At 50.0% G+C, this 27,351-nt stretch overlaps 10 protein-coding genes across 10 annotated transcripts; 3 read left to right on the forward strand and 7 right to left on the reverse strand.

Moving 5' to 3' along the window:
• Nucleotides 1-53: 53 nt before the first annotated feature.
• Nucleotides 54-950, forward strand: BJX68DRAFT_273014 (uncharacterized protein; the record flags this gene model as incomplete). The annotated part of the gene is made up of 2 exons (XM_071047339.1): nt 54-315; nt 898-950. 2 exons carry the CDS (start codon nt 54-56, stop codon nt 948-950), a joined length of 315 nt encoding a protein of 104 aa, XP_070892565.1.
• Nucleotides 951-1,205: 255 nt separating this feature from the next.
• On the reverse strand, nt 1,206-1,958 carry BJX68DRAFT_273015 (uncharacterized protein; the record flags this gene model as incomplete). The annotated part of the gene is made up of 1 exon (XM_071047340.1): nt 1,206-1,958. One exon carries the CDS (start codon nt 1,956-1,958, stop codon nt 1,206-1,208), a length of 753 nt encoding a protein of 250 aa, XP_070892566.1.
• A 1,826-nt stretch (nt 1,959-3,784) lies between these two features.
• On the reverse strand, nt 3,785-4,333 carry BJX68DRAFT_273016 (thioredoxin family protein; the record flags this gene model as incomplete). The annotated part of the gene is made up of 3 exons (XM_071047341.1): nt 3,785-3,976; nt 4,073-4,138; nt 4,226-4,333. 3 exons carry the CDS (start codon nt 4,331-4,333, stop codon nt 3,785-3,787), a joined length of 366 nt encoding a protein of 121 aa, XP_070892567.1.
• Nucleotides 4,334-4,808: 475 nt separating this feature from the next.
• BJX68DRAFT_259541 (nucleobase cation symporter-1 family protein) lies at nt 4,809-6,753 on the reverse strand (the record flags this gene model as incomplete). The annotated part of the gene is made up of 5 exons (XM_071043713.1): nt 4,809-4,946; nt 5,014-5,351; nt 5,424-6,254; nt 6,302-6,405; nt 6,470-6,753. The coding sequence occupies 5 exons, from the start codon at nt 6,751-6,753 to the stop codon at nt 4,809-4,811; spliced, it is 1,695 nt and encodes a 564-aa protein (XP_070892568.1).
• Nucleotides 6,754-7,052: 299 nt separating this feature from the next.
• BJX68DRAFT_280166 (uncharacterized protein) lies at nt 7,053-10,200 on the forward strand (the record flags this gene model as incomplete). The annotated part of the gene is made up of 3 exons (XM_071048885.1): nt 7,053-7,110; nt 7,163-7,729; nt 7,790-10,200. 3 exons carry the CDS (start codon nt 7,053-7,055, stop codon nt 10,198-10,200), a joined length of 3,036 nt encoding a protein of 1,011 aa, XP_070892569.1.
• An 894-nt stretch (nt 10,201-11,094) lies between these two features.
• BJX68DRAFT_280167 (aldehyde dehydrogenase family protein) lies at nt 11,095-12,806 on the reverse strand (the record flags this gene model as incomplete). The annotated part of the gene is made up of 5 exons (XM_071048886.1): nt 11,095-11,378; nt 11,470-11,767; nt 11,827-11,920; nt 11,978-12,426; nt 12,501-12,806. 5 exons carry the CDS (start codon nt 12,804-12,806, stop codon nt 11,095-11,097), a joined length of 1,431 nt encoding a protein of 476 aa, XP_070892570.1.
• Nucleotides 12,807-13,404: 598 nt separating this feature from the next.
• BJX68DRAFT_259544 (NAD(P)-dependent alcohol dehydrogenase) lies at nt 13,405-14,891 on the reverse strand (the record flags this gene model as incomplete). The annotated part of the gene is made up of 6 exons (XM_071043714.1): nt 13,405-13,479; nt 13,569-13,640; nt 13,703-13,753; nt 13,829-14,131; nt 14,193-14,620; nt 14,681-14,891. The coding sequence occupies 6 exons, from the start codon at nt 14,889-14,891 to the stop codon at nt 13,405-13,407; spliced, it is 1,140 nt and encodes a 379-aa protein (XP_070892571.1).
• A 499-nt stretch (nt 14,892-15,390) lies between these two features.
• On the reverse strand, nt 15,391-17,425 carry BJX68DRAFT_280168 (cytochrome P450; the record flags this gene model as incomplete). Its single annotated transcript, XM_071048887.1, has 6 exons — nt 15,391-15,644; nt 15,706-15,807; nt 15,870-16,153; nt 16,229-16,350; nt 16,400-16,734; nt 17,050-17,425. 6 exons carry the CDS (start codon nt 17,423-17,425, stop codon nt 15,445-15,447), a joined length of 1,419 nt encoding a protein of 472 aa, XP_070892572.1. The 3' UTR covers nt 15,391-15,444.
• A 2,709-nt stretch (nt 17,426-20,134) lies between these two features.
• On the forward strand, nt 20,135-20,677 carry BJX68DRAFT_249661 (uncharacterized protein). The gene has a single exon (XM_071042157.1). The coding sequence runs from the start codon at nt 20,147-20,149 to the stop codon at nt 20,624-20,626; it is 480 nt and encodes a 159-aa protein (XP_070892573.1). The 5' UTR covers nt 20,135-20,146; the 3' UTR covers nt 20,627-20,677.
• Nucleotides 20,678-25,452: 4,775 nt separating this feature from the next.
• On the reverse strand, nt 25,453-27,350 carry BJX68DRAFT_249663 (CinA family protein). Its single transcript, XM_071042158.1, has 4 exons — nt 27,186-27,350; nt 26,984-27,058; nt 26,354-26,544; nt 25,453-26,246 (listed from the first exon to the last, which is right to left on the reverse strand). The coding sequence occupies exons 1-4, from the start codon at nt 27,279-27,281 to the stop codon at nt 26,084-26,086; spliced, it is 525 nt and encodes a 174-aa protein (XP_070892574.1). The 5' UTR covers nt 27,282-27,350; the 3' UTR covers nt 25,453-26,083.
• Between the last annotated feature and the right edge of the window lies 1 nt (nt 27,351).

The following is a 27,351-nucleotide window of genomic DNA, read 5'->3' on the forward strand; positions in this document are numbered from 1 at the left end:
TGAAAAGAAAACTTTTCAATCTGCTAGCCACATACGACTTTCTTCTCGGCAGCATGCTTCTGTGTTTCGGACTGCAAGCAGGAGTCAATGTGACAGAGGACAGGTCGTATGAAGGGCGCCAGGAGGCCATGCGAAGCGCGCTGCAGGAGTCATACACTATATGGACGTCGTTGTATGCCGAAGTGAAGGGGTCGGAGCAAGTACTCGAGACTGTCAAGCGTATGCTGGACCGCGTCAAGGGCGGCGACAAGTCATCACCCGGGGATGATATTCACACTCATAGCCTGACGACTGCATCTGGCTCCGAGTTGTTGGGTATGTGGTTGACAGTGCTAACCAACCCTTGAAGATGGCTGATTGTTTCAAAATACAGGCCTCGGAACAGCGCCGGGTGATGTATCTTTTCCCTTAACATCAGCTCCCGAAGCACCACAGACCGCAGGACTGCAGCCTCCAGCTCATTCGCTACATGATAGCCCAGAAGAAATTCTACCTTCTTCTGCTGGGCCCCTCGATCCCATGGATGGCTTTGATTGGGCAAGTTCCAACTTCATCTTACCATCTCGCTGCGCATGTAGAACTGACTCGATATACTACCTCAGGCTGTATGGGACAATCATCTACAAGAGAATGGGGTTTACTCGCAGCTTTCGGCAAGAGATATGGTCTTTTAAAGCGCCAGTCGCGACGTCAGATAGTCTAGTGTGCCACATTTTAACCACGAGTCAAGTGTTATAGCTCACGCAGCCAGAATAGTATCGCCAGCCTGCTAAAAAGCCCTCATTTCGTTTGCCCGGGAACACAGGACCATCGCCAAAGCTTTGGGCCGTGTGACGGACCTTGTTTATTCCCGCAGCCGCGTCGACTAAATCACCACCATCTGATACTACTTATCAGGCTTGCCACTTCCCGAGGAGTCTTTTATAGCCCTCGAGTACGCCAGGGAGTGATTCCAACTGAGCGGAGCCTACAATCGAAGTTTCTACGAATTCGAAGCCATTAATGAAGTCTGTTAAACAATTGTATTGCAAACTAAATGCTGTAACGAATGAATGATATAAAAAGAATGTAAACGAACAAACCACCCATTTTTCTCATGATTTTATCTTTCAACCGGTTTTTGGCTTTTCCAATTTTCCAGAATTCAGATCATCCCCCTTCTAAACCCGATTCTCGTAAACAACCACCGTCGTGCATATGCGGAATCAGCGACGACCGTGGTAACCCCCCCGGCTCCCCGCAACCGAATGCGAATCATCCGGCACAATCGTGCGATCATCATCATCATACCCACCATACTGCGAGTCCGCATACTGGGGCCCACCATGCCTCGAAGTACCCTGCGTGTACCCCGACGCAACCGAGCGCCCATCATCATACCCATGCCCATACCCCCCAGCACCGCCCGTAATCCGGCGCGCACTGGAGCTCCCACCGGCCCCACTGTACATACCGCGAAACGCCTCGTCCTCGCGCGCGCGCGCCGCACACGCCAGGCGATCCGCTTCATCGCGCAACGCGCGGTCCCGCCGGTCCGCCATGTCTTGCCTGTACAGCGAGCCGCGATTGGGTTCGCCGCTGCCGCTGCCACCCATGTATTGGTGGTGGTCGTACGGCTGCATTTCGGATGAGTAGTGGGAATGGGAATGCGCTTGGGTGTGGGCGTTGCTAATCGCGCTGCGGTGCATGTCTGATGCGTGCGTGCGCATTGTGCCTGCGTGGCTGGGTGCGTAGCTCGAAGCGTGGGAGCGGGATGGGGCGTTGGAGTGGGCGTAGCTGCCGGCTTGCAAGGCCGGGTAGTCGTACTGGGACTGAGGGCGAGCGGCGTGCGAGGCGTGCGAGGCGCGGGAGGAGCGGGAGACGTGAGAAGGGGCCTCGGAGATGATTGTTTCGGCGTAGCCGCCGCCAGAGGGACGGCCGGCTTCGGAGGGGGAGTAGTATGATTGAGGAGGGGCCATTTTGATTGTATTGACTAATTGATTGATGAGGGATTGATGGGTTTGGGTTGTTGGTGAAAGTGGGTGCAAGTTTGTAGTTGGTTCGACTTGATTTGAGTTGGTTGGTTGGTGGTTCGAAAAAAGTACTGCTAAAGTCGATTATGCTGTCTAAGCCGATCGGGTTTGTAGTGCTTTCCTGATGAGGAGGCTGGTGATGAGGAGAAGCAGATTTGGTGGAATTCGAGGCGGGTTATATAGCATTATGGATAAAGAACGCTGGTTAGCAGGCGTCTGCGATTGATAATGCTTTGTTCTGGCCGGATCAGTGGTCTTGACAATGGGAGGCAAGGCGGTGATAATGCTTTGTTGACGCCCAAATCAAGAGCCCACTAAAGCACGAGGTGACTAAAGATCTTTGCGCTTTGCTTTGTATACTATGCCCGATTCAAAGGGTCTTGACTTGGTGCTACCTCGTGTATCGGGTTCTTTATAGCGGCGGAGCACAGAAAGATATTCTAGTCTTTAAACCAAAGTATCTGCTGCGGCTCCACGACGTGTCCTGGAAAAGGCCATTTTCTCCCCAGTTTCAGTGCTTTTGTGCTGTATATTTCTTTAGACCATATGCTACTCGTTCTGGAACTGACTAATATCCTTTCTTTATCTCGAAAAGCCCTAACTTAATCTCAGCGACTTAGTTGTTGGCCCCGCATAGGATAAAGCCCATGGCTATTCTGAAAGAGATTTTTTTCCTTGACAGTCTACACCACCGATACATCTATGTGGAAGACCCCTTGCCATCCGAGGTCGCATCGTGGCTCATATACAGCGATTCGGAAAAGGCTGCGTACCTATTACTGCTCATGCCAGGTCGCGAAACCTTGCGTTCCTTTTTCACTATTGGGCTCAACTGAGCGGTAGATGGTAGTGCCGGTCGGTTCATGCCAGTCCTCAATGGAGACCAATATAGTAACCTAATCTACCCTGAAGGTTGTCTATACTGAATCCCAGAGGACCCTCGCCAGGAGCCAGTAACCTTGCAGACACACCAGGCTCATTCACCATGACAGTTTCTATTAGAAAAGTGCTCTATGTAGTACAGTACTACTACAGACTAGAAGCTCGTGTGTGCTTTACGGTTTGTTCATCACCTAGCAACATCCACATGGCAACACTCCCGAGCAGAATACCCCAGTGGCGTGTGGGATCTTGGCATAGGGTGTCAACATAGTCAATGTCAAGATGCTCACCAGAAGCACAATGGTAACCTTCCTCGCGGAACCAGAGCTGCTCACAAGATACCGCAGCAGAAGAAGCCTTACTTCTCTAGCTGCCGCAGGCATCTCTTGCTTGGTCTTAACCTCAGTTACCTGTTTATCCGCACCGCCTATGGTGTTCGTAGAAATAGGGTTAATCATCTAGAACAGACTCCATCACGCTCATTCGGTTCCTCTGCGCAAGGATGTCGCCGATCATGTCTACATTTTGCGGCTTCCAGAAGTCAGTCAAGTGTATTAGGGCGAGGAGTCCTTTTTGAAGGGGAGGGATGGGAATGTCACTGGCAGAGCACTATACTGTGTCATCAGAAAGTTGGTCGAATTAACATGATACCTTTGCTCCTATAACAATAGTTTTCTATTTCAGTCCTCAGAACAAGGAATCCATATCATACTAATCACTGTGTCTGATTTTACCAAAGCGCCATCTAAGAAGACAAGAACATATCTACCTCCGCTCTCTAGGGTATCAACACCCTGTCTGTACCTGTAACCTCCCTTCTGTAGAGCCTCACCCAGACCAAGCCACCACCACTCCCCCGAAGGAAACCACGGAAACCACGCCCTTAGCGGTCAAACAACGTGAGACTCCGCCCCCCGCCCATCCAAGAACCGCTCCAACTCACGCACCGGCTCCAGCGAAGGCGGATTCGGCACTTTGCGCCTCCAAACCTCCTTCCCATCCTCGTACACCACAAACGTCGGCCACCACACGACCTCTGCCGCCTGCTGGATCGTCGTTCCGGGTTCGATGAGCCCGTTTACCTACATATACTCTAAGTCAGTGTCTGGGAACCGAACCGATCTAAAGGGTCTGGTATGGTATGGTATGGTATGGCCCGCAAGCGAGTTGCCACGGACCTTGAAGAACCGCACGGCGGCATTGCTCTCACGCGCTGCGATCTGCTCGTAGATGGGCGCTACGACCTGGTGGGTGTTAGTTTGACGAGTGGCCTGTGCTTCTGTTTACTGTCTTTGAGACAAGGGTTTATTTGCTTTGCTCGGTTCACTTACCTTGCATGGCGGACACTGCGTTGAATAAAAATCGATAACCACAAGTCCTGGCTTGAGCAACTCGGCGGTGTAGTCGTCCAGATTTGTCAGTTCGAGTACCGGTGGCATCTTGGTGGATTGGGTCTGTTTGTGAGGCGAGCGCGAAAACTCAGGTATAGCGAGAAGTCGAGCTTATGAACGGCGATGGGCGCTGGTTGCTCACGCCTGCTGGCTAGCTTGAGCCCGCCCAGTTCCCACCGGGTCCGGCGGGGGAAGGATGCTGGCGTCAGTGCTGTGGAGCATGGCGCAATTGGAGGATCTGGCGTTGGAGATTTAGCTCTGGTTCTAGAGCAGCCCTGGTCTACCATGGATTCCATTTCGGTCCGTTGGCCCTGAGTCATGGATGTTCCGGTCACTGTGGGTTTCATCATACTGATCTTGGCTGAGTCAAACACCGTTTAGTACTGTTGTATCCTACTAATGTTAATTTCTCGCATGTGCCCATGTATCCAATTACATTGAATAAATCGATTGTATTCGTTCGGATGGCTACTACAGTGAGTATACTATTACATCTTCTCAAATTCAGTAAACGGTTCCTCTTCTAGATCGCCCGCTCCCCAACGGCGACGGCGACTTCCTTTTCATACTGCATCTTACCATCAATCGCCGGATTCCTCCTCTCGCCCAGATTCGGCTCAATCCCCAACCTCGCAGCCTCCTCGGGCGTAAACGTGCCAAACTATACCAACTCGTTAGACCAGTTCCCTTTACAAGCATCAAGGCGCATAGAACGGAGAGACACTTACCGAATCATACTCGTCAACCTCTCCCAACCCCACCGGAGGAAAGGCCACACTGAGCCCCCAATGTGCCAGAAAGGAGATCACATACCCGGTGATAAACCCCGTCCAATACGTCTCAACAAGACCCTGCGGTACGGAATTGGCTGGATCGACACTCGCCATGCCGCCGATGGTCGGCGCCCAGCCGAGAATCCAGGCGACGTATGCTCGGAAATTAATCCCGCGCGTAAAGTAGTATATCCCCCTGGGGCTCGGGTGGTATAGGTCGCTTAATTTGACTTTTTGTCGGCGGACGAGGTAGTAGTCGGCTGTGAAGACGCCCATCAGCGGGCCCAGGATGACTGTTTTGTCTCGATTAGCATTCCTGTCTTCCTCGGAGGTACACGTAGGCGGAAAGGAAGGGGGTGACATACTCCCGAAACTGTTCAAAGCCGCCGTAAAACTCGCGGCCTTTGCGATGATATACCACGGATTCAACGCAACCGAGACCGCCGCAATCAGATATGACCCGCGACGGATATTGACATATTTCGGCGCCAGCCCTGCAAAGTCCATGCCCCCGGAAACCCCATTCTCGACAGAGTTCAAACCGAGGACATTGAGCAGCAGGCCCAAGGCCGTAAAGAACGCCGCGGCACGCATCGCAGGCCGGTCATACTCCCGATCCAGCCACAGCTGCACGATCGTCGGGGGATTCCAGAGACCCAGTTCTGTCACGTCGCCGTAGAGTTTCCCCGCGGCGGATGTGCCCAGGATCCCAAAGACGGGGACGACGGTTCCGAAGAAGAGGACGCCAAACGCTTGGCCCTTGATCTGGGCTCGCGGGTTGCGCGCGAAGCGTGAAAAGTCCGTTTGGCTTGTCATGCCCACGGCGTTGCCGCCGAGGAGGGTTGTTATCCCGCGGATGAAAGCCCAGGCGAGGTCATGGCCTGGCTTTGCGCTTGCGGAGGTGGAGATGTACGAGCCTGTGCCCTTGGCGGCGGCCATGAGGCCGATGGAGAGGCCGAAGATAGAGAGCGTGCTGGCGATTATGGCGATGCGGAGGGGGCGGCGGAGTTTGTCCGGAGGGAGGTACAGAAGAGGAAGGGCGATGATGTTGTAGATGATGAAGCCGGTGAATTGCTTTGTGGTCATCGAGGCGGAGGCAGGGAGGGTGTTGGGGAGGTTTTGGTAGGTCGGGAAGATGGTGGAGAGAATGGCGCTGACGAGGAGGCCGCCTGTGAAGGACTGGACTCCGTACCACACTACGATCATTAGATATAAGTGTATGCAAGTTTGTTCTGGGACATACCGCAGGTCACCCCGACACGAAGCACAATGGGCAGCATCGACCCCCAGATCCCGAAGGTGTACCGCGCTTGAATGGTGAATGAAATGTGCCATACACCACCAATCCTGCAAAAGTTCGAAGTCAGTACTCTTATCTGCATATCCCGTTCTCGAGACAAGAGTAGCTCACCATCCAAGGCTAAGCACAACCAAGTACTGCAACACGCGAGCAATGATCGTACAGACAATAGCCTGCCAGACATTAAGCCCAAACGAGAGCAGCGACGACGTAGCCTGCCATCCATAGATGGTGAGAAAGACAGTACTCCATAGATTGACAAAGTCAAAGTCCGCCCACTGCCTTCGGTCCGGCGGCAGGGGGACGAGATCGCGGTTCTGCCACCTGTCGGGGGGGATGTCGTTGTCTCCCTGGTGCAGCTGCACCACCCGCTTGACCTTTTGAAGTACACCCATTGTGTATCGCAAAACGCGAGCTATACTACCAATATTTCTACAGCTCCAGCCATACATTTTAAGTGCTTCGGGGATGGTTTTTCTTCGGTATGGGATCTTGTTGGCGATAATGTCGTGCTAGCACGCCATGCACCGGCGCAGCCCTAAGTGGGACGATTTGGAGTAGATGCGGTCCACAGTCAATCTCGCATGACTCCGATCCGGCGGGCCTGTCAGAAACAGTGCACTTAAGAGCGAAGCGACGGTCAGTAGATTCTCTACCAAACAAGTGGCTCACTCACACGCTCTCGCCAGAAACTATGACCTCCGATTCGCCCCCGAAGCCAATCCCCCTCCGAATCGGAGTCGACGTCGGAGGTACCGCCCCATCCCCATCCACGTGGCCTGCTCCAAACTAAGGCGAATGCAGGAACAAATACCGATGCCGTGGTTCTGGATCCTACGCAGCATGCTACTCCAACTCGTGGCGTGCTCGCGTCATACAAGACCCCAACGACATCAGACACCACGATTGCCGTGGAATCCGCTATCCGGGAGGTAATAGCCCGCGCCAAAGTAGACCCCGCAGCCATCTCCTCCGTCACCATTGGGACAACTGCGTTTCTCAATGCGGTGATTGAGCGGGAGCGCAGCCGACTTAGCCAGGTCGCGGTTCTGCGCTTGTCCAAGAGTTTCCTACGCGATGTCAAGCCGTTTAGTGACTGGCCAGTGGATCTTGCTGAGGCTATTCGAGGGTATGTCGGGTATGTAGATGGTGGATTGCATATTGATGGCTCGGAGGAAGCACCTATCGTTGAGGAGCAGGTTGTGGCTCAGGGTCGTGAGATTCGGGAGCGCGGGCTGTCGACTGTTGTCATCGCAGGGGTCTACTCTCCCATTGACCAGGAGTTCCATCAAGAGGACAGAGTGCGCGATATTGTGGCTCGCGAAATCCCCGGTGCCGATATCGTGTGCTCGCATGAAGTCGCAAATATCGGTCAGTTCCTCGCCCCCTCGAAGCCATCATCGCTTTGGCATGTACTAACTGGCTCCGCAGGCTTTCTCGAGCGCGAGAACGCCTCAATTATCAACGCTGCCATTCTCCGCTTCGCCCGCCAGACCATACGCAGCTTCCAAGCGGCTATCCGGAAGCTGGATCTCCCCAGCCACTGCCCCTTGTACCTAACGCAGAATGACGGGACGCTTCTGGACGCTGCATCTGCGGCGCGTGTTCCGATTCGCACGTTCTCTTCCGGCGTGACCAACTCCATGCGCGGGGCAGCCTACCTCTCTGGTTTGGCCTCGGGCTCGGAGGAACAAGAAGGGTCGGGCGAATCCGCGATCGTCGTGGATATTGGAGGGACAACTACGGATGTAGGCGTTATGCTTCCTTCTGGCTTGCCACGGCAAGCGTCAGCGTATGTCTCGGTTGCGGGGGTCAAGGTGAATTACTCGCTGCCCCATTTGCACTCCATAGGCCTCGGTGGTGGCTCCATCATCAAGAAAAATGACAACGGCGACGGTGTCATACTTGGTCCGGAATCGGTGGGGCACGAGCTACACCTGTCACTGGCATTTGGGGGGTCTGTTGCAACAGCAACAGATGTCGCCGTGGCTGCGGACCTTGCGAGAGTCGGTACTCGTCCTGCGGCTTCCGAGGATCTAGATAAGGACTTTGTCCGTGATACCCTCGCGCGCGTCAAAGCCATGCTCGAGGAAGCAATCGACACCGTCAAGACATCCCCAGGCCCCATGCCCGTCTTCCTCACTGGTGGTGGGTCTGTCCTCGCGCCAGAGAATATCGAGGGCGCATCAACGATTATACGACCACCCTTCCACGACGTCGCGAATGCGGTCGGAGCCGCGTGTTCCAAGGTAGGTAGTACGATTGACATTATCCAGAACACATCCGAGCGGACTATGGCCGAAGCGACAGAGGACGCGAAACGCATGGCGATCGAAAAGGTTGTCTCGGCTGGTGCGCTACAGGAAACAGTCTATATCGCCAGAGTCGACGTTATGCCCATCCCGTACCTTGATAACCAGGTTCGTTCGGTGGTGACAGCCATTGGGGAGCTTGATATTTCCCGTCCTCGTCCAAGTATTCCACAAGCCGTGGAGGACGACGATGAGGAAACGCATTCCGCCTCACTACCAGCCATCCCCATTCCAGACGCAAGATCAGGCCCTAGTATTGCAGAAGCAAAAGAGGACCACTGGACCTACCGTCCCAAGGTCCAGCGAAACCCCACCACTGGAATACCAGAATGGCACATCAGCACGATAGACCTCGAATACATCGCCGACGGCTGCTACCTGCTCGGCTGCGGCGGGGGCGGAAACCCCGAGGCTGGAAAGCTGCAGCTCCGCGACATGCTCAGCAACGGACACGGCGTGCGGGTCATAGACGCACAGTCTCTCGATCCTGCTAGTGTTGTATACTGGGGCGGGCGCATGGGCTCACCAGCCGCAATCTCGGAACGCCTGCAGGCACACGAGACGGTTCTTGCCATGCGTGCGCTAGCGTCGCATCTCCGCCACACCAACGATGAAAACGACGGGACACCCATGGACGCAATAATGGCCCTCGAGATCGGCGGCTCAAACGGACTGGAACCATTCCTCTGCGGCTCAACCCGCTTCTTCGACCGGCCCGTCGTAGACGGAGACTTTATGGGCCGTGCGAATCCCATGTGCTGGCAGACGACGCTTACGGTGCATCGCCCTGGCGAGTTCGTTCCCTGTGCGATTGACTCGGGTGCTGGACGGACGATGCTCAGGACAGCGGCGCCGCGCGATGAAGCTGTTGATAAGCCCCTGCGAGGCGCTATTGCGGAGATGGGGTCCCTGGTGGGACTGGCGCCGCGGCCGACGACTGGCGAGGCCGTACAGAACGTTGGTGTGCTGCGTAGTGTATCACTGGCGTGGAGAATTGGGAGGGCGATGGCGAGGGCAGAAGGGTATGCCGATGGGGCGCTGGATGCGATTGTGAAGGAAGTTGGGGGTGCCGGGAGCGCGAAAGTCTTGTTTCGGGGGAAGGTGGCCGGAGTGGATCGGACGCTGAAGAAGGGGCACTCGGTTGGGGTGTTGCGGGTTGTCGCGGATACGTCTCAGGCCAAGGTAGCTGGTTCTGATGAAGAGACGGTCGGCGAGTTGAGGATCCCGTTTATCAATGAGAACATCCTGGCAGAGCATGTGGCCTCGGATGGGACGACCAAAGTAATCGCAACGGTGCCTGATCTGATTTGCCTGGTTGACCGCGACACTGGACGCGCAGTTGGAGTACCAGAGTATCGATACGGGTGCCATGTTGTTGTGTTGGGGATTGCCTGCTCCCGACGTTGGACAGAGACTCCCAGGGGCCTGGAGGTTGGTGGTCCCAAGGGGTATGGCTACGATCTCGAATACACGCCTCTTGGGAAGTATAGCGAGCCACGCAGTGTTATTGACGAGTTTCTCGAGAACTGAACTGGATTCCTCCAGCTCCAACAAATTTACATATCTAGTATGTATCGCTCGTCTATGATGCAGTATGCTGCCCCAACACTGGGGTATGGGATGGGATGAAATGCATTGCCATCCAAGCTGTAGCAGTTGCCACTGTTGGGAATACTACTGCCAAGGAAGGGGAACCCTTGTATTCATGGAGCAACAACGCATCCTTCGCAAGCGAAGAGGGAGCTGGCGATTATGTCCTCCTGGTGGTGGTGGTGGTAGTAGGAGTAGTAGTATTTAGCGCCTGGGCGTTGGCAGGTGTAGCCTATTACTCCAAACCTCCCTTGGGGTATAGAGGTTAATTATAAAAAATAATAAGTAAACCCTAACTTAACACTTACTTACCTAGGTTCTTGATAAAAATAATATTTTTTAAAAAAAAACTACCTAACACTTATACTAATAATAAAGAATTATACTAGATAGGCGTTATCGTCGAGCGTGACGCTGATCTCAGGCGCTATCCGTTTATCTACCACGCGCGGCCGAACGCAATCGGACGCGTCGTCCCGTCGGGGTACACGTCCTGCAACTTGGCGAAGAGGTGCGTGGAGGGGCCCTCGAAGTGAAGATGCAGCTGCAGCGTGGGCTGGCCGCAGAAATCCAGATTTTCGGCCACGGGGTTGTATTGAAACCTCGACCCGGGCCCTATTGTCATTGGATATCACTCAGGTTATTTGAAATACTTTATAGCAATCCTGGTGAGTGTGTGAGACTAACAAGCGATGGTGAGGTTCAACCGGGGTTTCCGTTAATTATTATCTCCTGGGCCAGCGATGTATTCAACTTATTCTTGGGATCAGCATGCTTGAGCGACAAGGGAAGTAAAGCTGTCAGGCTCGTCTCTCCCCTAAAATAGCTATCAATCTATTTCTTCAAATAAAGTGACCTAATATTGCAAAACGTTTTCAAGCCCTCCACACCCCATTCACAGCCAATTCCACTGTCTTTATATCCGCCAAAAGGTACCTTGGGGTCAATCTTGGTATGCGCGTTGATCCAAACACTGCCTGCATCAATTCTTTCTGCGATTTTTCCAGCCTTCTGGTGATCAGATGACCAGATTGATGCCCCTAATCCCACATTACTTGCGTTCACTCTCGATATGACGTCGTCCAGGTCTGTCCAAGATAACAAAGGCACCACTGGTCCTAAAAAGGTTCTTAACACTTATTCATGGACCCAGGATCCCCCAGGGAATCCATCAGAAAAGAAAAATCTTTCAAGGGAAGGATGACTTACCAAAGGGTTCTTCCTGGACAATTCGCGATTTTTCAGGCGGATTACTGACCACGGTTGGCTTGATGAAATAACCGGAGCTTGGAAGGTTGTGTGATCCGCTAATTGTTGTATAACCGTTTTGATTGATATCATCCAGTAAACTCTGCACTCGGTAATATTGTAGTTGGTTTTGGACTGGACCCATAAAGGCGTCCTCATCACCATTCACTTTCAGTGTGTTAAGGAACTCAATCATTTTGGTCCGAAATTCGTCATAAACGGCTGAATGAACGTAGATTCTCTTGATGGCAATACAGATCTTTCAAAAGAGAATAAATGGCCTGCCGAGAGCAAGGAAAAAAGAAGATAAAAACTTACCTGCCCCGAGTTCAGAAATGCTAGCGATACAATAGCTGGAACAGCGGATTTCAGGTCCGCATCCTCGCAGACAATCGCGGCATCGTTTCCTCCTCTAGAAAGCAAATTAGGGATTGCGAGACCAAACTATCTTGCTCACACGGCAACTCACAGCTCTAGGGTTACTCTGGTCAAATTGTGGCTGGCGCTCTCCATAACCCTTTTCCCAGTCGCCGTCGATCCTGTAAAGCTGATTTTATTCACTCCCGGGTGGGCGGTTAACCATGGTCCCAGATTATCATCCCCACTTAGCCCTTGGACAACTCCAGGTGGAAAGAAGCTCTGGGCCAATTCTGCGAGCTTGAGACCGCAATATGGTGTAAAAGGCGAAGGCTTCATGATCACCGAATTGCCCGTCATCAGCGCTGGGCCCAACTTGCCGCACGCTAACATGACAGGGTAATTCCATGGCACAATAGCAACCACGACACCAAGGGGTCTGAACTGTACCACCACTCGCGACTCGTCATCTTCTTTAATAACTTCGTCATGAAGCTCTAAGCTAGCGATATCACGGAGCCAGTGGACGCCGTTGTCGATTTCCATGCGGGCAAAGTGAAGCTTGAGGCGAATCAGTTATTAGTAAAGCTCACTTTGCTCCATTAAGACTTGTTTCTAGAAATCTTGTAACGTACCGGTTTACCTTGCTCTTGCTTTAGTAGTCTTGCAAAGCCTTCCTTTTCTTGCTCAAGAGCATTAGCGAAGCCCAAGACGGCGGCACGTCTTTCGCTCCACGAAGTTGCCGCCCATGCCGGGAAGGCAGCTTTAGCAAATTCGACAGCTGCCTCCACATCTATAGAGGAAGATACAGGTACCTCTGCGTTGAGTGCTTCTGTTACTGGGTTGGGACTCTGGCGCGTTGCGGTGGTCTGCCTAAGCTCGCCGTTAATCACGTTGTAGAATTTCTCAAACTTAATGGGCTTGTGTTTCTGTGCAGCCATTGTGTTATTCAAGAGATGATTTTATGAAAGTCAAGGGCAAAGGAATCTTGATCTGATACTCTTCCATAGCGTGACTTGGATGGAAAAAGGGCGGAACCAAATAACGGAGTGACAAACCTCCAGTCCGTGCGGTGTGGGGTGTACTGGGAGTTAAACAGCCGTTGCCCGCATGAGTCGGTTACCGGTCCGAGGCATTCGGCTCACAATCAGCCTGACCCATTCGCATTGCAGCTTGCGGATCCGCATGGCCTGGGAGCGGGATTCCGTCTTCGCAAAACACCCCGATTGATCCTCCCTTATCTGCCAAGAATATGGCTTGTCATCCAAACTTTCAGTTACTGAGTGCTGTGGGCTACTGCGGCTGGCGAGTTGATGCTGCAGGTCTTTACAGATCGGGATTGTTTTATGTTGATAGGACTTGGGACCTTCTGTAGAATATGTACGCAAACGACATATCAAAGAGTCTGGCCAACGCTGAATATTCTTAAAGATCACGCTCTTATGTTTTACTTTAAGTACTCACTCGCCAACGCATGATATTCGTGTTAAGCTATGGATGACTAGTGAAGTTTGGCCGCCTTGCTTGAGTTCTCTGCGTCTATTCCCACGTCAAAACCGGCTTCACCACTGCTCCCTTCTTGAGTTGCGCAACCGCTTCTTCGTAATCTGTGATCTAAGTGATGAATTGATTATATCAGATTTGTGAGATCCTGAATACTAAGCAGAAAACGAAAATCTATGCAAGGGGGGTTGTTCACCAACCTTGTAGTACTGAACTAATTTATCGATTGGAAATAGGCCTTCTCGGTACCATGTGATCATTTGCGGGATAGACTGTCCATAGAGTTAGCATAATCCAGTGAGGTTGTATGGAATTGATTGAGAAAAAACCTGACCTTGGACGGGATACAATCCCCTTCAATGCAACCGATGATCAAATGACCCTTCTAAAAATGAGTTAACAACCGCAAGTTCACCCTCCAAGTTATACGTTGTACCACGCATTCATCAACAAGACTTACATTTATATGCGTTATCACGTTTAAAGGTAGCTTGTATCCCAGGGGAGGGACGCCAATAAGCACAAGTTTACCACGTTGTTGCATAGATTCAAGTGCTTCCTCGAGAACGACAGGCGCACCTGCTGTATCGATCACTATCGATGGCCCACCAGGAGTCAAACTTTGAACGGCGTCACTAAGCGCTCTGGACCCCAGGGTGGCCGTATTGATAGTGTGATTTGCTCCCAAAGCAGTGGCTTCCTCAAGCCGAGAGTCAACCCTGTCGACCGCAATGATCATGGCACAGTTGCGAATCTTCGCTGCCTGTATGCGAGGTTTTTCTAGTCAGGAGTAGGACGAAGATACCAAATAGAGCCAAACTTACCATGAGTGCTCCCATCCCAACAGCGCCGAGGCCAATAATCATCACAGAATCACTTGGTCCAGCGTTCGAAGTGTTGCAAACAGCGCCCATCCCAGTTTGGAATCCACACCCCAACGGTGCGAAGAGTTTGAGCTCCATCTCATCATGAAGCAATCCTCTAATATTCACAATGCTTTTTTCGCTGACGACACTATAGCGTGAAAAGCTAGACTGACCGAAAAATCTTGAGTGTATCGCCTCCCCTGTTCGGTTGAGAGTCATTGAAGTCGATTGACCAACATAATTCTCAACAGCAAAGGAATCACAGTAAGCAGGATGTGAGTTGCGGCACTGATTGCATGAAGAGCATGAGTGATATGACATCAAGACCGGATCGCCGACGCTGATGTTTTTGATGTTTGGCCCAATGGCCCGCACAATTCCAGAACCTGTTATCCAGTTAGCACATATAGCAGTGAGGCGTTAGCTCTGGCTAGACCATTCCAGACCTTCATGCCCAACAACTTTCGGATAAGAAATTCCGAAGGTACCAGCGGGCACGGCTGATAGCAGAATATCAGTGTGGCATATCCCTGTCGCACAGATCTCTACCAGAACTTCACCCTCACCAGGAACACCAACGCTCACATCCTGGAGTGACCAGTTTGTATGTAGGGGTTGCATCGGCTCCAACGCCACGATCGCTTTTGTGAGCTTCATAGTCTCCGAGTTGTTTTGGTGATTCTTCTTTGGATGTATGGGCTATTTGCACGCTAGAATGGAACTCCTCACCTGAAAACAACCCCGATATCTATTTGTTCTCGGTAAAAAAGTTCCGGCAATCGTCTTTATTTTTTTTACCCGAGGTAGTCTTGCCGCGGGGACTGCAACTTAAATCCAAGACAATCTATTCAGCCAATGCTTGCAAATATAATAGTGCATTTTAAATTATGGTAAAATCAATAACTCCCACACAAGTCATGCACTATTGAGCTAGATTATGGGCGTAGATATACCTAGTTCAGGTATAAACCCTCTTCTCGCTCTCAGGTTGGTAGAACAGGGCCATGGTTAAATATGATGAAATAAAGAGAACTTTGGTTGGCTTGATAATTTAAGAGCATCATTCATGGTATAGACTATAGCGTAGGCACAATAAACCAACAATAGATGCCATTTCACCTAACTAGCCCCTTGATGTGTGAGGATTTATTTATTGCTCGGCTATATTGCTGCTCATGTTCCTCCTCAAGCTGAGCAAGAACCTCACAATTCAAGCCCTGTTCTTCTTTCTTTCCTGGAACACAAGCTGCAGAGGCGCAGTGACAAGCGTAAAAGTGTCTTGTTTGCCACTCATGAATGCGTCCTCTGTCTGGCCCTTTGCAAACTTGACATCATACCTCGACAGTATCTCCGCGGTGACTCGGCGGATCTCCATCAAACCAAGCTGCTTCCCAACGCAGGAGTAGGGGCCTATCGATAATAATAAGCAAAGCGACTAGTTCAGCTCGGTATAAGAGGTATCATGTCTTACCAGCATTAAAAGGAATGAATGCGGATGAGTCCTTGACTAGTTCGGGCTCTGAGATCCATCTCTCAGGAAGAAACTCATTAGGTCGAACAAAAACACGTTCATCTACCGAATTATGGAAATCATAAGTGGGTTAAATAAGGAGTACCGCAGAATCTGTGGCTTACCTCGAAAGAGAGTATGCGTGGGCACACACACGATGACATCTCCTGGGATATACTTGTTGCCAATCTGGATACCTTCTGGCGGTGTCATGCGTTGGGTTCCAGACGGCACAGCTGGATTAAGTCGGAGTGTTTCATTAATTAACGCGTCAAATAACTTGAGTTTGGTTAACTTCTCGTAGGACAGGTCTGGAAGAGCATCTAGCTCGTCCTGGAGCTTTCTTTGCCAGGCGTGGTCGTTTGCGAGATGGAAAAATAGATTCGTCAAAGTTGCAGCGGTAGTATCGCTACGAAAATATCACAGTTAGCCATTATTCCCTACTGCAAAACAACACCAAATCAGTAGTACGTGAAAACGCTACCTTCCTGCAACAATAATAAGATAGGCATCACCATGTAGGTCAAGAATCTCCTTTCCATTTTGGGGTCCTTGCTCAAAAGCTTTGAGAAGCCAGGAAAACACGTCTGGAAGTTCCGGGTGGTTCTATTCCGCAATATAAGTCTCTGTTTGCTAGAACAATAATGTAACTCACCTTTATTCGCTGTGCGACGCGTTCGCCGACAAATTCCCAAAACTTAAGATATTCGCTGTTCAGGATGGGCACACGCTTGAAAAAAGGAAATAGCCAGGTTAAATGGCTAAAGAGACCAATGCTCTTCATATCCGCGTGCAATTTCTTCAGGATATATGCATCTTTCCCATCAATAAGCATGTTAAAAGATTCTCCAAAGGCCAGATCGCCCATGACATCAAAGCTGTAATAATTGAACCAATCCGCGACATTAAGCGGCCGACCGAGATTTTTACTGATCACACTGATCAGTTGGTCCGAATAGCGCGAGACACGGGGTTCGTAGTCCCGCAATGCTGTAGCATTACCCGATTAGATTGGTCCCCTTCCGTTGCTGACAGGAGTCTGCTCGCGCTCACCTTTGGAGCTAAAACCTTGATCCCAGACCTTTCTTCTGCGAGCGTGCGCCTTCTTCTCACGTTCCATCTGCAGGGACACCCGTGGCTCCAAAATAGTGTACCATGGGCCCTTGCTCACCTTGGCCTGGCCGCTGTAGAGGGCTTGGACAGCCTGAGGATCGGCAATCGACAGCTCCGTCGGGCCTAAAATTCGACCACAGTATTTAGCCGCCGCCTTCTCAAAATGGGTGCCTGGCGGCGAAGTGGACATACCAAGGCGCACATAATCACCATATTGTTGATGCATTTTTTGCACTTCTTCATACAAGTGCAGCTTTTTGGCGGATAGCGCGGTCACGTAGAGATTCGATAGCTTTGCCAAGAAAGGGCCAGGGAATCCAGAAAGACGATGCCAGAACGCGCGATAGAATAATATGCTCGAGTATATACCTAGGACGTGGCAACCAAGTAACTTAATAGGCGAGATTCCAGGGAGGGTGTTAAACCGATCCAGCGAAATGGCTAGCACGAACGCAAGCGCATAGACCATGACGATGAGTGGAGCCTTGAGATCCCACTCGCCGATGCGGAACAGAAAAAGATGAATGCATATCCCACTAGCACCTGAAAGTGTAAGTTGCGCTTCCATGGTGCTATGGACTCAAGCAGAAGCCAGACAAATAAAGTAAGGTGTTTGGTAACTCTATTCTGACAAAGGTATGTGGACGCCGGTGTATCCATTATTGAAAATAGCAGGCTTGAACTCACCGGTATGGCTCATTGAGACCCATTTTAGCCACTGGCAATCTTTTCCGAGGGTTCGGGCGAGTCCTCAAAAAGCGGGCAAGCTGAGTTGTTTTGAGTGGGCCTCGGCAATCGCGCGATTACTCCATACCCCGCATCCTATTCCGTAAGTTATCCCATGAGAGGTCAGATGTGATCCACCCGTTTTCTGCTTCACGGCTTACTGGTGGCTTCCCCAGCTTTCCTTTGCCGAATGCCAGGCTAATTCGGGGTTTCTGGGTCACCCCGAACCCGAACCCGGATTTAAGCCCGCGCAAAGAGAATTTATCGTAATCTCACCTCTTGGCCCATGTCGGCTTTTGGAAGAAGTCCCCCTCCTTCGCCCCGTCCGACCGTTAAGAAAAAACTGCTGCTACCCTGGAAAGCAGTCAACGTCGTTTTGCTTGCTTTCTTCGAATTCTTGGAGGCATAAATTAAATGCCCACTGCAACATGGACCAGACGCCTGGGACCGGTGACATTCACCAAAATAAACCAAGCCGGTTGAACAGAGCACGCATTGCATGTCTGTACTGCCGAAGACGCAAAGTCCGTTGTGATTTAGTAGTGGAAGGGCACATGTGTACTAATTGCCGCCTCGATGGGCTACGATGTTCACCGGAGTTGAAAAAGCCTTCTGCAAACTCTCCAACGGCTTTGGGGAGAGCTGGCATGCCTTCCGACTCCGGTAAGGCAGTGTTGCCGAGAGCTCAACTGAGCAACCGGATTACTAAACGGACGACTTCATCTTCCACGCCTGCTCGAATGAGCTGTGAACTACGTGATGCTCCTGCAGAAAATCTTAGTTTCGGTATTTATAGCCACTGACTTTCAGACGCGTCCTAACAGATGTTGACAGGACATAAGACGAGCACGTGTCAGATAGGTTCGATGATGCTCGTGCCCTTCTCATACTTTCCCTACCTGAGCATTCAAAACCTCTGCAAGCTGCCCCCTGCAGATGTAGCCTACCTGGAGTCGCAACGGTCGTTTGACGTTCCAGTAGGAGATTTCCTCGATAGGCTAATCTCTCATTATTTTCTTTCCGTACATCCCTGCCTCCCGATCATCAATGAGGCGGAATTCTGGAAAATGTACAGAAAAGGTGTCACAAGCTCATCATGCTCCCTGCTTGTTTTCCAGGCGATGCTCTTCGCGGCTAGCAGTGTATGTTTTTTCCCTCTCGATGCAGCGGCAACGCTTTACTCGAGATTCTGATTGGGCTTTAGTACATTCCCCTAAATGAGGCAAAAGCTGGGGGTGCAGAATCCATCCTACGCATGAGAGATGCATTTTACCGGCGGGCCAAGGTGAGTCGGACTCTCAACCAGTGGTACAAGTAAGATTCTAAATAATCGGACAGCTCCTATACGACTTTCGTCTCGAGGACGATTGTCTTCAGCTATGTCAGGCAGCGATATTGCTGTCCTACCATTGCTCAAGCGAGGATCGGTTGAGTAACGCATCATGGCTTGCGCTTGCCATTGATCATGCGCGCACATTGAACGCCCATCACTACTATCACGATTCCTCTCAGGTCTATGCATCTCCGACAACGTTGAAGCGACTGTGGTGGTGTATCGTCATCCGTGATAGACTCGTTGCTTTGGGAATGCGTCGGTCGCTCCAGATCCCGCCCGCTCTTTTTGATCCATTTTCATGGGCCCCTCTGCAACTAGAGGATTTCGAAGACGAGATCCACGCGTCAGAGGTCTATGACCCGGACACCAAGACCCAGCTTTGTGGAATCCTTACAAGCCTGTGCCAACTAGCCGTGGCAATGACAATGCTGCTCACCACCCTCTATCCTGATGGTGGTTATAAGGGGGTCGCGACAGATCATAGACTTCTGCTGACTAGGGCGGGTGACATCAAAGCACGGCTGAACCATTGGGAAGAAAATAATATGGTCTTACTTTCTCCACAAACTGCTGATAGCAATCCGGCTGTGAAGTTCTATCAACAATTGATTTTTTTGTACTGCGAGTATGAACCAAGCTTTCCATTACCATAGAAACTACTTGCTAATCGCTCCTCTTATATTCAGGTCCGCACGTTTAACACTATATCATCAACTCGCTTTCTTGTTCAGCATCCACAAGGAACAAGAAAATACTTCATGTGCCTTGGAAGTGACCGAAAGAGACCAACCGAACCTCCTTGACGCCCTTTCTACTATTAATGAACGAGTCCGGCGCTTCGTGACAGATGGCACAGCTGGTCGGCTACCAATCAGTGTTGTGGCATACACTATTGTTCCCCAGATACTGTTGAATATTGGCCTGAGGCTCTCCTGCAATGTGACAGAACGGCGCCGCCAGGAACAAATACTACGGTTCTACCATGAGCTGTCACGCTTGTATAACCTCCGCTACGATGTTGCTTATGTGTCATCCTGGGTTCAACAAACAATTTACATGTTCGAGTCTTCAACATCTCCTGTCGAAATGCCCTCTAGGGCTCCAGAGCGGGAGTCTGGACCTGTGACTCAAATGGCCAAGACCTTGAACCATAAACAGAGATTCCTCTATCTCTTGAAAAGCCAACCCTGGGTTTATTTTCGGCTAGTTTCTCTGGTTGATTACTCTATGTCCACCGGTCGGCGTGTCCTCGAGCAATCTGATCCTCCAAAGATCTTGCCTTTGCCTGGGATGCCTTATCCACGTCAGATTGCACAGTGGCCCTCTTTTCCCGATCCAGGTACTCATTTGCTGCCGAACAACGAATCTGAAATCCAAGAGGACTCGCGATCTTTCTCTGCCTCTGCTTCAGTGGGAATTGAAGGTGAAATCGAGTGCGCACAATCGAAAGATCCTTTACCAAATGCCGCAGAGCTCTTTGGTTTAGGGCGTCCTTTACAAGACTTTTGGGGCAGCCAGTCCTTCGGTCTTCCACCAGCCAGCACACCCGACAACCCACTCTCTGTCGTGGAACCCGCCAATTTGGTGGCTAATGATTCGCTTTCGCGGCATGGAATCTCGATCGGAGATTCTAGTGGTGTTCTTAATCGCACAGGTTCATGCGAATTAGACGATCTCTGGGTTGATTTAGGTTTGCTAGGAGAATGATAGATGCGCTGATTCTTGATAACAAAATGAAGGCTATGTGATAATGTACGATAATTAAATTGATCGAAATAAACAAATGCCCTGGATACGAGTTTCCGCGGCCTTATTTTATATTTTACTGGGGATGCACGTACTAAGGACATTGTTCCTTTCAAAGCTTCATCATAACTTTTCTACCGTCCCACAGTCCTTTTTACAGCCATTGAATATCACTACTGTGGTGACAGTTGGGTACAGAAGGGGATGTCCACCGCGGGGCTGCGTCATCATCATCAAGCCTTGCCACAGGTTTCAGGATTTTCTGCTTGCCCCATGGGCCTTCGTACTCCGTCAACAGCTCCGAACTCTTATTGACTAGAGTTGGAAGAACCTTCTTCCAGCCATTGATGACTTGAATTATGATCTCAGACACAAATTGGTCCGGTGTTGACGGCACAAATCCGCATCGTTTGGCGGTTTTTTAAACCGCACTAGGTGGATATAATCCGATCTCCCTCTCCAGAGAAATTGTGTAAGCGGCGATCAAGGAGGTGACTACGTGGAATGACCCTCCTTTTAGGGCTCGATCACGGATGGCCATCATAGCTCCGAGTGCACCAACGACACGCGGTCATATCAGAGACCGGAATTGACCCAGTTCAAGTCCAAAGACCTACCAATAACATAGGATGTTCCACTTGCTGTATCTCCAACTTGTTGCCAGCCGGGCCGCTCGGCAAATGGGCCATCCGGACCGTAACAATTTTCGTCAACATAAACAATGCAGTCAACGATTAAGGAAACTATCAACTTTGTGGATAAATCCACTGAAATTAGATGTTCTGATACTGACCACCCTCCCAAATTTGGATCTCTTTGTCCCCGTCACAGTTTTGACGCTCAAGTTGAAAGGGCTTTTGATGGACCTGGCATCCAGATCTGACTTGGCAATATTGCTCTCGCCAGGTCCGGTAGGAGTTTCCGGACATCCATGCCGTCCATCTTGTCATATACGGCATCCTTGGCCGTGGAGTAAGCAGTTCAAGTCGACTAGATGGCTTTGGAAAAGGATTTGCGGATTATATTCGAGATAAAGTGGTTGATTTTCATCCAGCCTGCTCCAGTGGGTGATGAGCCACATCTGCATACAAATTATGCTTTCATGCTTACCCATCAATCCTGTCCTACGAAGTCTGTAGATTGTACCCACAACAGTCAAAGTTCAATGCAATCAATTGATATTAATCTGCCTGGTAAAACAGTTCCTGCAATCCTCTATAACTCTGAAGGACAAGGTTTCTTTTTTCACTTCACCAGCTCACAATGCGGAACAGGCACCCCGTCACCAGGCTACAATCGAAGCTTGGGGTTTATATTTTTTTTCAGGAAAATCGGGGGAGAACCTTCTACATACTTTGATTACTTGCCTACAATACCGTAACACTGTGCTTGACTGAAGAATCAAGCGTAATATCTTGCAAAACATGTTTCTATATAGAATTCTCATACCAGGTGAAAATCACACCTGCAACCCAAGTCAACTCAACAGCCATATTGCGGCATCACGACTAATTGATAACAGGGGCATTCAATGCCCTATCATGCCAGTCCGCAGGGTGGGGAATAATTCAACCCTTCTTGAAACATAATGAGCAGCCGGATCGCCACTGGTAGTGTCTAGGGCGGAAAAGTCCACGGCATTGATTTCCCGGGGTCCGAGGGGATTTTTGCTTCCGGATTTACATAAGAAAATAATATGATGGCGGAGGCGTGTGCGGACCCGCATCTGAACTACTTTTTTAAAGGACTTCATTGCGGGGTCAGGCTGTGTACGGACCGAGGGTTTGCCGGCATCCGGGCTATGGAAGAAGGGTCCATTTAAGTGATCGATGTGCTTTAGATGCGAGAGAACATTAGATACTGCCTTCCTCAGAGTGCTTTCACTATTTCAGACTCCGTCTTTCACCTATAACGAGACGAAGAAATACTTCTTGCTATCAAGTAATAGCAATGCCTGCGTTAGTCCTCCTTGGTTCATCACTAAATGACCATATGACGTAGTTGCTTATCAGTCCTACAGCACCCCAGAGGAAAGTTTTCTGGACTTGGTCCAGCGATCCGACACGGATACTTTTACCGAAGCTGAACTTGAGGCTGTATATAACAAGCTAGGCCCCGTGAAGTCTCAAATTGTGATTGGGGAGTGGAAAGGGGGAAGTTTCGACACCGGTCATCCAGCCGACGCTCAGCTCAGGGATATGAATTGGGTTGGTAAAACATTCCATTCAACCGAGTTGGTTGATCCAATTATTATTGAAAAGGATGGACAAAGGGTTTGGGACGAGAAATGGGGACATGCTCGCGTAGGTCATTTCATAGCTTTCCAAGGTACAGGTCAAGACCGGGACTGACCACACAAAGTTGCGACAAGTTGAGTTCCGTGGTGTTCTGTCTACTGCCATGATCTATGACGATCACGCGATTATTGATCATTTTCGCTATGTCAATGATCATTTGATAGCCGGGGCGATGGACACCAGCACTTTTGGCAATGCTGGAACCTACTACTTCTACCTGTTCAAATAGATACCAAGGAACGAACTAGCTTCGTTTGCTCCGCTTGAATCTAGTTCATCCTTTCGTTAACGTTCTAGAACCGAAAATGGCCTTTCTACATGGGTCAGTACATGTCCCTGTCAATAAGTGGAAAGCATGTCGGTGTAGAAAATTGCCACAACACGGGCTACGTTTCTTGTAGGCGTTCCGGCTCTCTATTGGATGAATCAAACAAGATAGCAGCCAAGGAATAGTTCTCTGAGAGGCTACCTGACCGAAAATATTCGTATGAATAGGAAGACATCGTGTTGTGGAAATTTTTCTTTCCGAGATGATTCCGCTTCGAACTCCTTTGAAGGTCTCAGATGTCCTCATGGTAAGCTGGAGGTATGCCAGATAGCATATCTTGCCAATTCCAAACCAGAGGGACAAATAGTGGAGGCAACGCTGTTGCGTCAATAGTTCCGCCCTGTGCCACCGATGACATCGGCCAGAAGGCCGGATCATTAGAGGTTTCTGTATATCCTGGATCTATGATTCCAGCTACATAGATCCCTTCTCCTCGACTCTGTTCTTGTAAGCCAAGTGCAGGTTGCTCATACACCGACAAGCATGCCCAAGATCCATTCCCGCATGGACCCCAGAAATCAAGGAGCTACAGATGCGAGCGCGTAGGCTGCGACGGCGGTACCAGGATCTCCGCACGGAAGCGGCCTGGGAGGAATACAGAGCCGCCTGCAACCTCAAAGGTCGCCTGATCAAGGAACTACTATAAAGAAACCATTGATAACAGGTCCGCGACGCTAGTGGATTAGTTTAAGGGCTCTAGAGGCTCGCTAGATAAGCAAAAGCCAAGAACAGCGCTAATTATTCACTCTACCACTCCAAGACGGCTAAGGGTTAATAAAAACGGACGTGAAGGATAAGATATAGCTTCTTAAAGAAAGTTTCTTCCCATAAACTAAAGACGTAGACCTCTCGGACCTACAGGATCACACCTACCCCACCCCGTCAAATAGCCACCATTCACGGAACAAGAGACATGAATAATAATATTAATAGTAACAACATGAAAAGCCCCATGGCCCGATGGGGTACCCAACCTCGTGCTGAAGATTCTGGGAGATGTCCTTGCATATTTGTTTAGATCGGGGATCAAAAGAGATATATCCTATGTGGTTAGATGAAGATTGACTTGAATGACCCCGCTGCACTCACATTTAGTAATTATCTGCCGTGGGACCACTTGCTTTCTTGCGAAGCCTCATGATCGGGACAAGTGGGAATTACGTTGTAAAGTTCACATGGCCCTTGGATTAGCGGACAAAAGAGGGAAAGCTGCTGGAGTTAGCGTTGAAATGCCTAAGGTATTGCCCAAGTCATCTACTATCAGGATGTGATCATTGGCGGAGATCTGGATACGATGGGCATTTTGTGATGTAGTCTCAAACTTGTCTGGTTATTTCCTAGTTTTACTCCTATTTGTCCTAGTAGCCATCCCACCCGGAGGGTCAGGTAAAATATGGCTACTATAAATGGCTCTCTTACCCGGAGCCAATTTTTTTTTTCCAAGTCTAGATGTGGCTATTTCTGTTCGCGTTGGGCTGCCCAGACTGCTCCAGTGTTTTTGCACACACAAGGCGACGTGAGTGACGCGACTTGTTGCCTGGGGATCCTTGTTTCCGATGACGGCTTCAACCTGCCCTCATTATAGTGCATAACACGCACGTTCAAGAGGCCATTAAACTGGGCCATAGATTATGGGAACCCTTCGTGTGCTTGTAATTAGGCAGTGGTAGTAGCTTGGTGCTGCTATGTGAATGCTTGATTTCACTAAAAACTAGTTATTACTAGACCTTTTAGAAGACTTTCCCTAGTAAATTATAAATGAAGAATATTAAAACTATAGCAAGTAGAAGTTATACTATAATAATATAATCTATTACTAGGACATCGTGAAAAGCTAGCTACGGACTAATAACTCTAGTTAGGTTCTAGATAAGAGGAATAGGGAGCTATATAAGATGTACATTAACATAATAAGTGAGGAATTTGATTAGAACTAGTAAGATAGAAATGGCCATTTCCACTACTACAAGACTAACTTAATTTCAAGGGGCTTTGGTGTCATGTCACTTGATGGTGCATTGGTTAATGTGACAAGTATCTCTGTGCAAGGCACTTGCACGAGAGAGGAGACCAAGTACACAGCGTGGGAATGCATGGACCTCCTCCAGCCGATGCGCAACGATCATACTATACTGTCCAACCCAGGTACCACTGATTCTAAACGTCGTGATTTTGCGCCACTGTTGAGGGGGCTCGAAAACTCGGCAACCCCGAAGTCGCAAGTTCGGTTCGCATACATACATACATTAGGTACCGCCGCACTGGGACGTCGAGGAGAGGAATCGAAGCCAGTCGATAGACTAGGCGTAACTACCCACCTAGGTAAGATTCAGCCAGGTGTGCTAGTCAAACCAGTCGGAGATGCCCGTGTCCCCCCACAAGGCACAGTTTAGAGCCTCGCGAAACCACCTACGCCCCGCTGAGCCTCAGGGCGCCAGAATACCCGCCAATCGCGAGGCTGAATTGGGAGATATGATAATCTTAAATCGGCCCAGGTGTCATGTTTGGGGATACAGATCTAAATTTGCCTCTAACATCCGGAGTATTAAAACAATAAGCTCCGATAACACCCCCGCAGTGCAAGCTACATCTTTGTCCTCCCCATCCTTAATCCCCCAGACCCTCGACAAGAGCATGACTCCTCACCCAGAGTCCAACATGGGGAAACTACGCACTCTTGACCGTAATGCTTGAAGCTCTTATGGTTTCCTGAAAAACGAATCAAGTCCCCGACCAGTAAGTCAAGCTATACCCCGCGAACCGCAGGAATACCAAGCATAGTCGTGTTCAGCCTCAAAGCTTATCCCCACCTCCTCCCGCAAGAACAGCCTCCTTGAGCAACTGCAGTCCCTCCTTTGCAAAAGCAACCATATTCGCTGCCCGGTCCGCACTCCCCGTGTTGCTCTCGCGCGTCTCCGTTCCAGCCGGGCCTGCTACGGCGAGTGCTACGTAGCCACTATCATTGAGGACATGTTAACAGTACATCTTTTATCTTTAAAACACTCCCTTCTTCAAGTATCGATATCAAAAGGGATAAAAGAAATAGAAGAGATATATACTCACGGCGTCCGATTCCTCGTCGTTCCCCCCGTCGGCCCGGCCGTCCCGCTCTCGCTGACAGCATACGTAGACCCGAGCGTGCGGCGCGTGTTCTCGGCTAATCCTGCGACAATCTCGGGGGTGGGACCAGAGTAGTTTTTGATGTGTTCTTGCGTCCAGCCCGCGAAGGCGAGGCGGGATTCGAGGGTGTAGACCTGTTGGTGCATGCATTAGCTTGAGATGCGTCGATATAGGAGAGCCAAAAAAAAAAGAAGAAAAGAAGGGATCAGATATAAAGGTCAACAGCACTGCAAATGCCCACACCGCGGCGCGCACGGCTGATTCCAAAGGTTTCCATTCCAAAAACCTAGGGCACGTAGTTACCCGGACCGGGTTGGGGCATGCAAAAAATATTTAAAAAATAAAAAATAAAAAAGTAAAAAATAGTAAAAAATAAGGATAAAAAAAAAGGATTTAAAATAGTAAGTATAAGAATAAAAAAAAAAAAAAAAAAAAAAAAAAAAAAAAAAAGGGAAAAAAAGGGAAAAAAAAAAAAGGAAAAAAGACAAAAGGTCCAAGGTGTTACAATAGTAATTGGACTCATAACCAATTGAACGGTGTATTCTAGAGTCGCAGTTGGGGGGGAGGGTTTACCGTCAATCCACCTTTATGCACAGCCGACGCCCCCGGGACGGAGAGGAGGGAGGCGGAGATAAGACCACCAGCAGCCTAGATGACATCCGGAATCAGCGGCATGAACTTGCATCTATCTAGCATTACCACTCTAGTACTTATCACCGAAGCGAGGAGATGCCCGGAGCTGGTGCTAAATGGGTAAATTGAAATGGAGGCGTACCGTCTCAGCAACAGAAACAGTCTGCTTCCGGGCCTTGAGGAGCTCGACGAGCTCCTGGGCGAGGGGTTGGAGGCTTGGCGGAGGGAATTCGGCCATTGTGCTTTCGTGATGAGTACGAGTTCTTGGCTTCTTTGTTGATACCTTGACAATGTGGTTGGGTTGAAGG

The sequence above is a fragment of the Aspergillus pseudodeflectus genome, assembly GCF_044049435.1.
Source record: "Aspergillus pseudodeflectus strain CBS 756.74 chromosome Unknown BJX68scaffold_96, whole genome shotgun sequence".
Classification (NCBI taxonomy): Eukaryota; Fungi; Ascomycota; class Eurotiomycetes; order Eurotiales; family Aspergillaceae; genus Aspergillus; species Aspergillus pseudodeflectus.

Coding starts and splice junctions, on each gene's coding strand:
- BJX68DRAFT_249661 (XM_071042157.1), top strand. CDS start 20,147: ATGTCCACCGGTCGGCGTGTCCTCGAGCAATCTGATCCTCCAAAGATC.
- BJX68DRAFT_249663 (XM_071042158.1), bottom strand. CDS start 27,281: ATGGCCGAATTCCCTCCGCCAAGCCTCCAACCCCTCGCCCAGGAGCTC. Junction 26,545..26,983: donor TGCATAAAGGTGGATTGACG/GTAAACCCTCCC, acceptor ATGCACCAACAG/GTCTACACCCTCGAATCCCG. Junction 26,247..26,353: donor ACGACGAGGAATCGGACGCC/GTGAGTATATAT, acceptor CCTCAATGATAG/TGGCTACGTAGCACTCGCCG.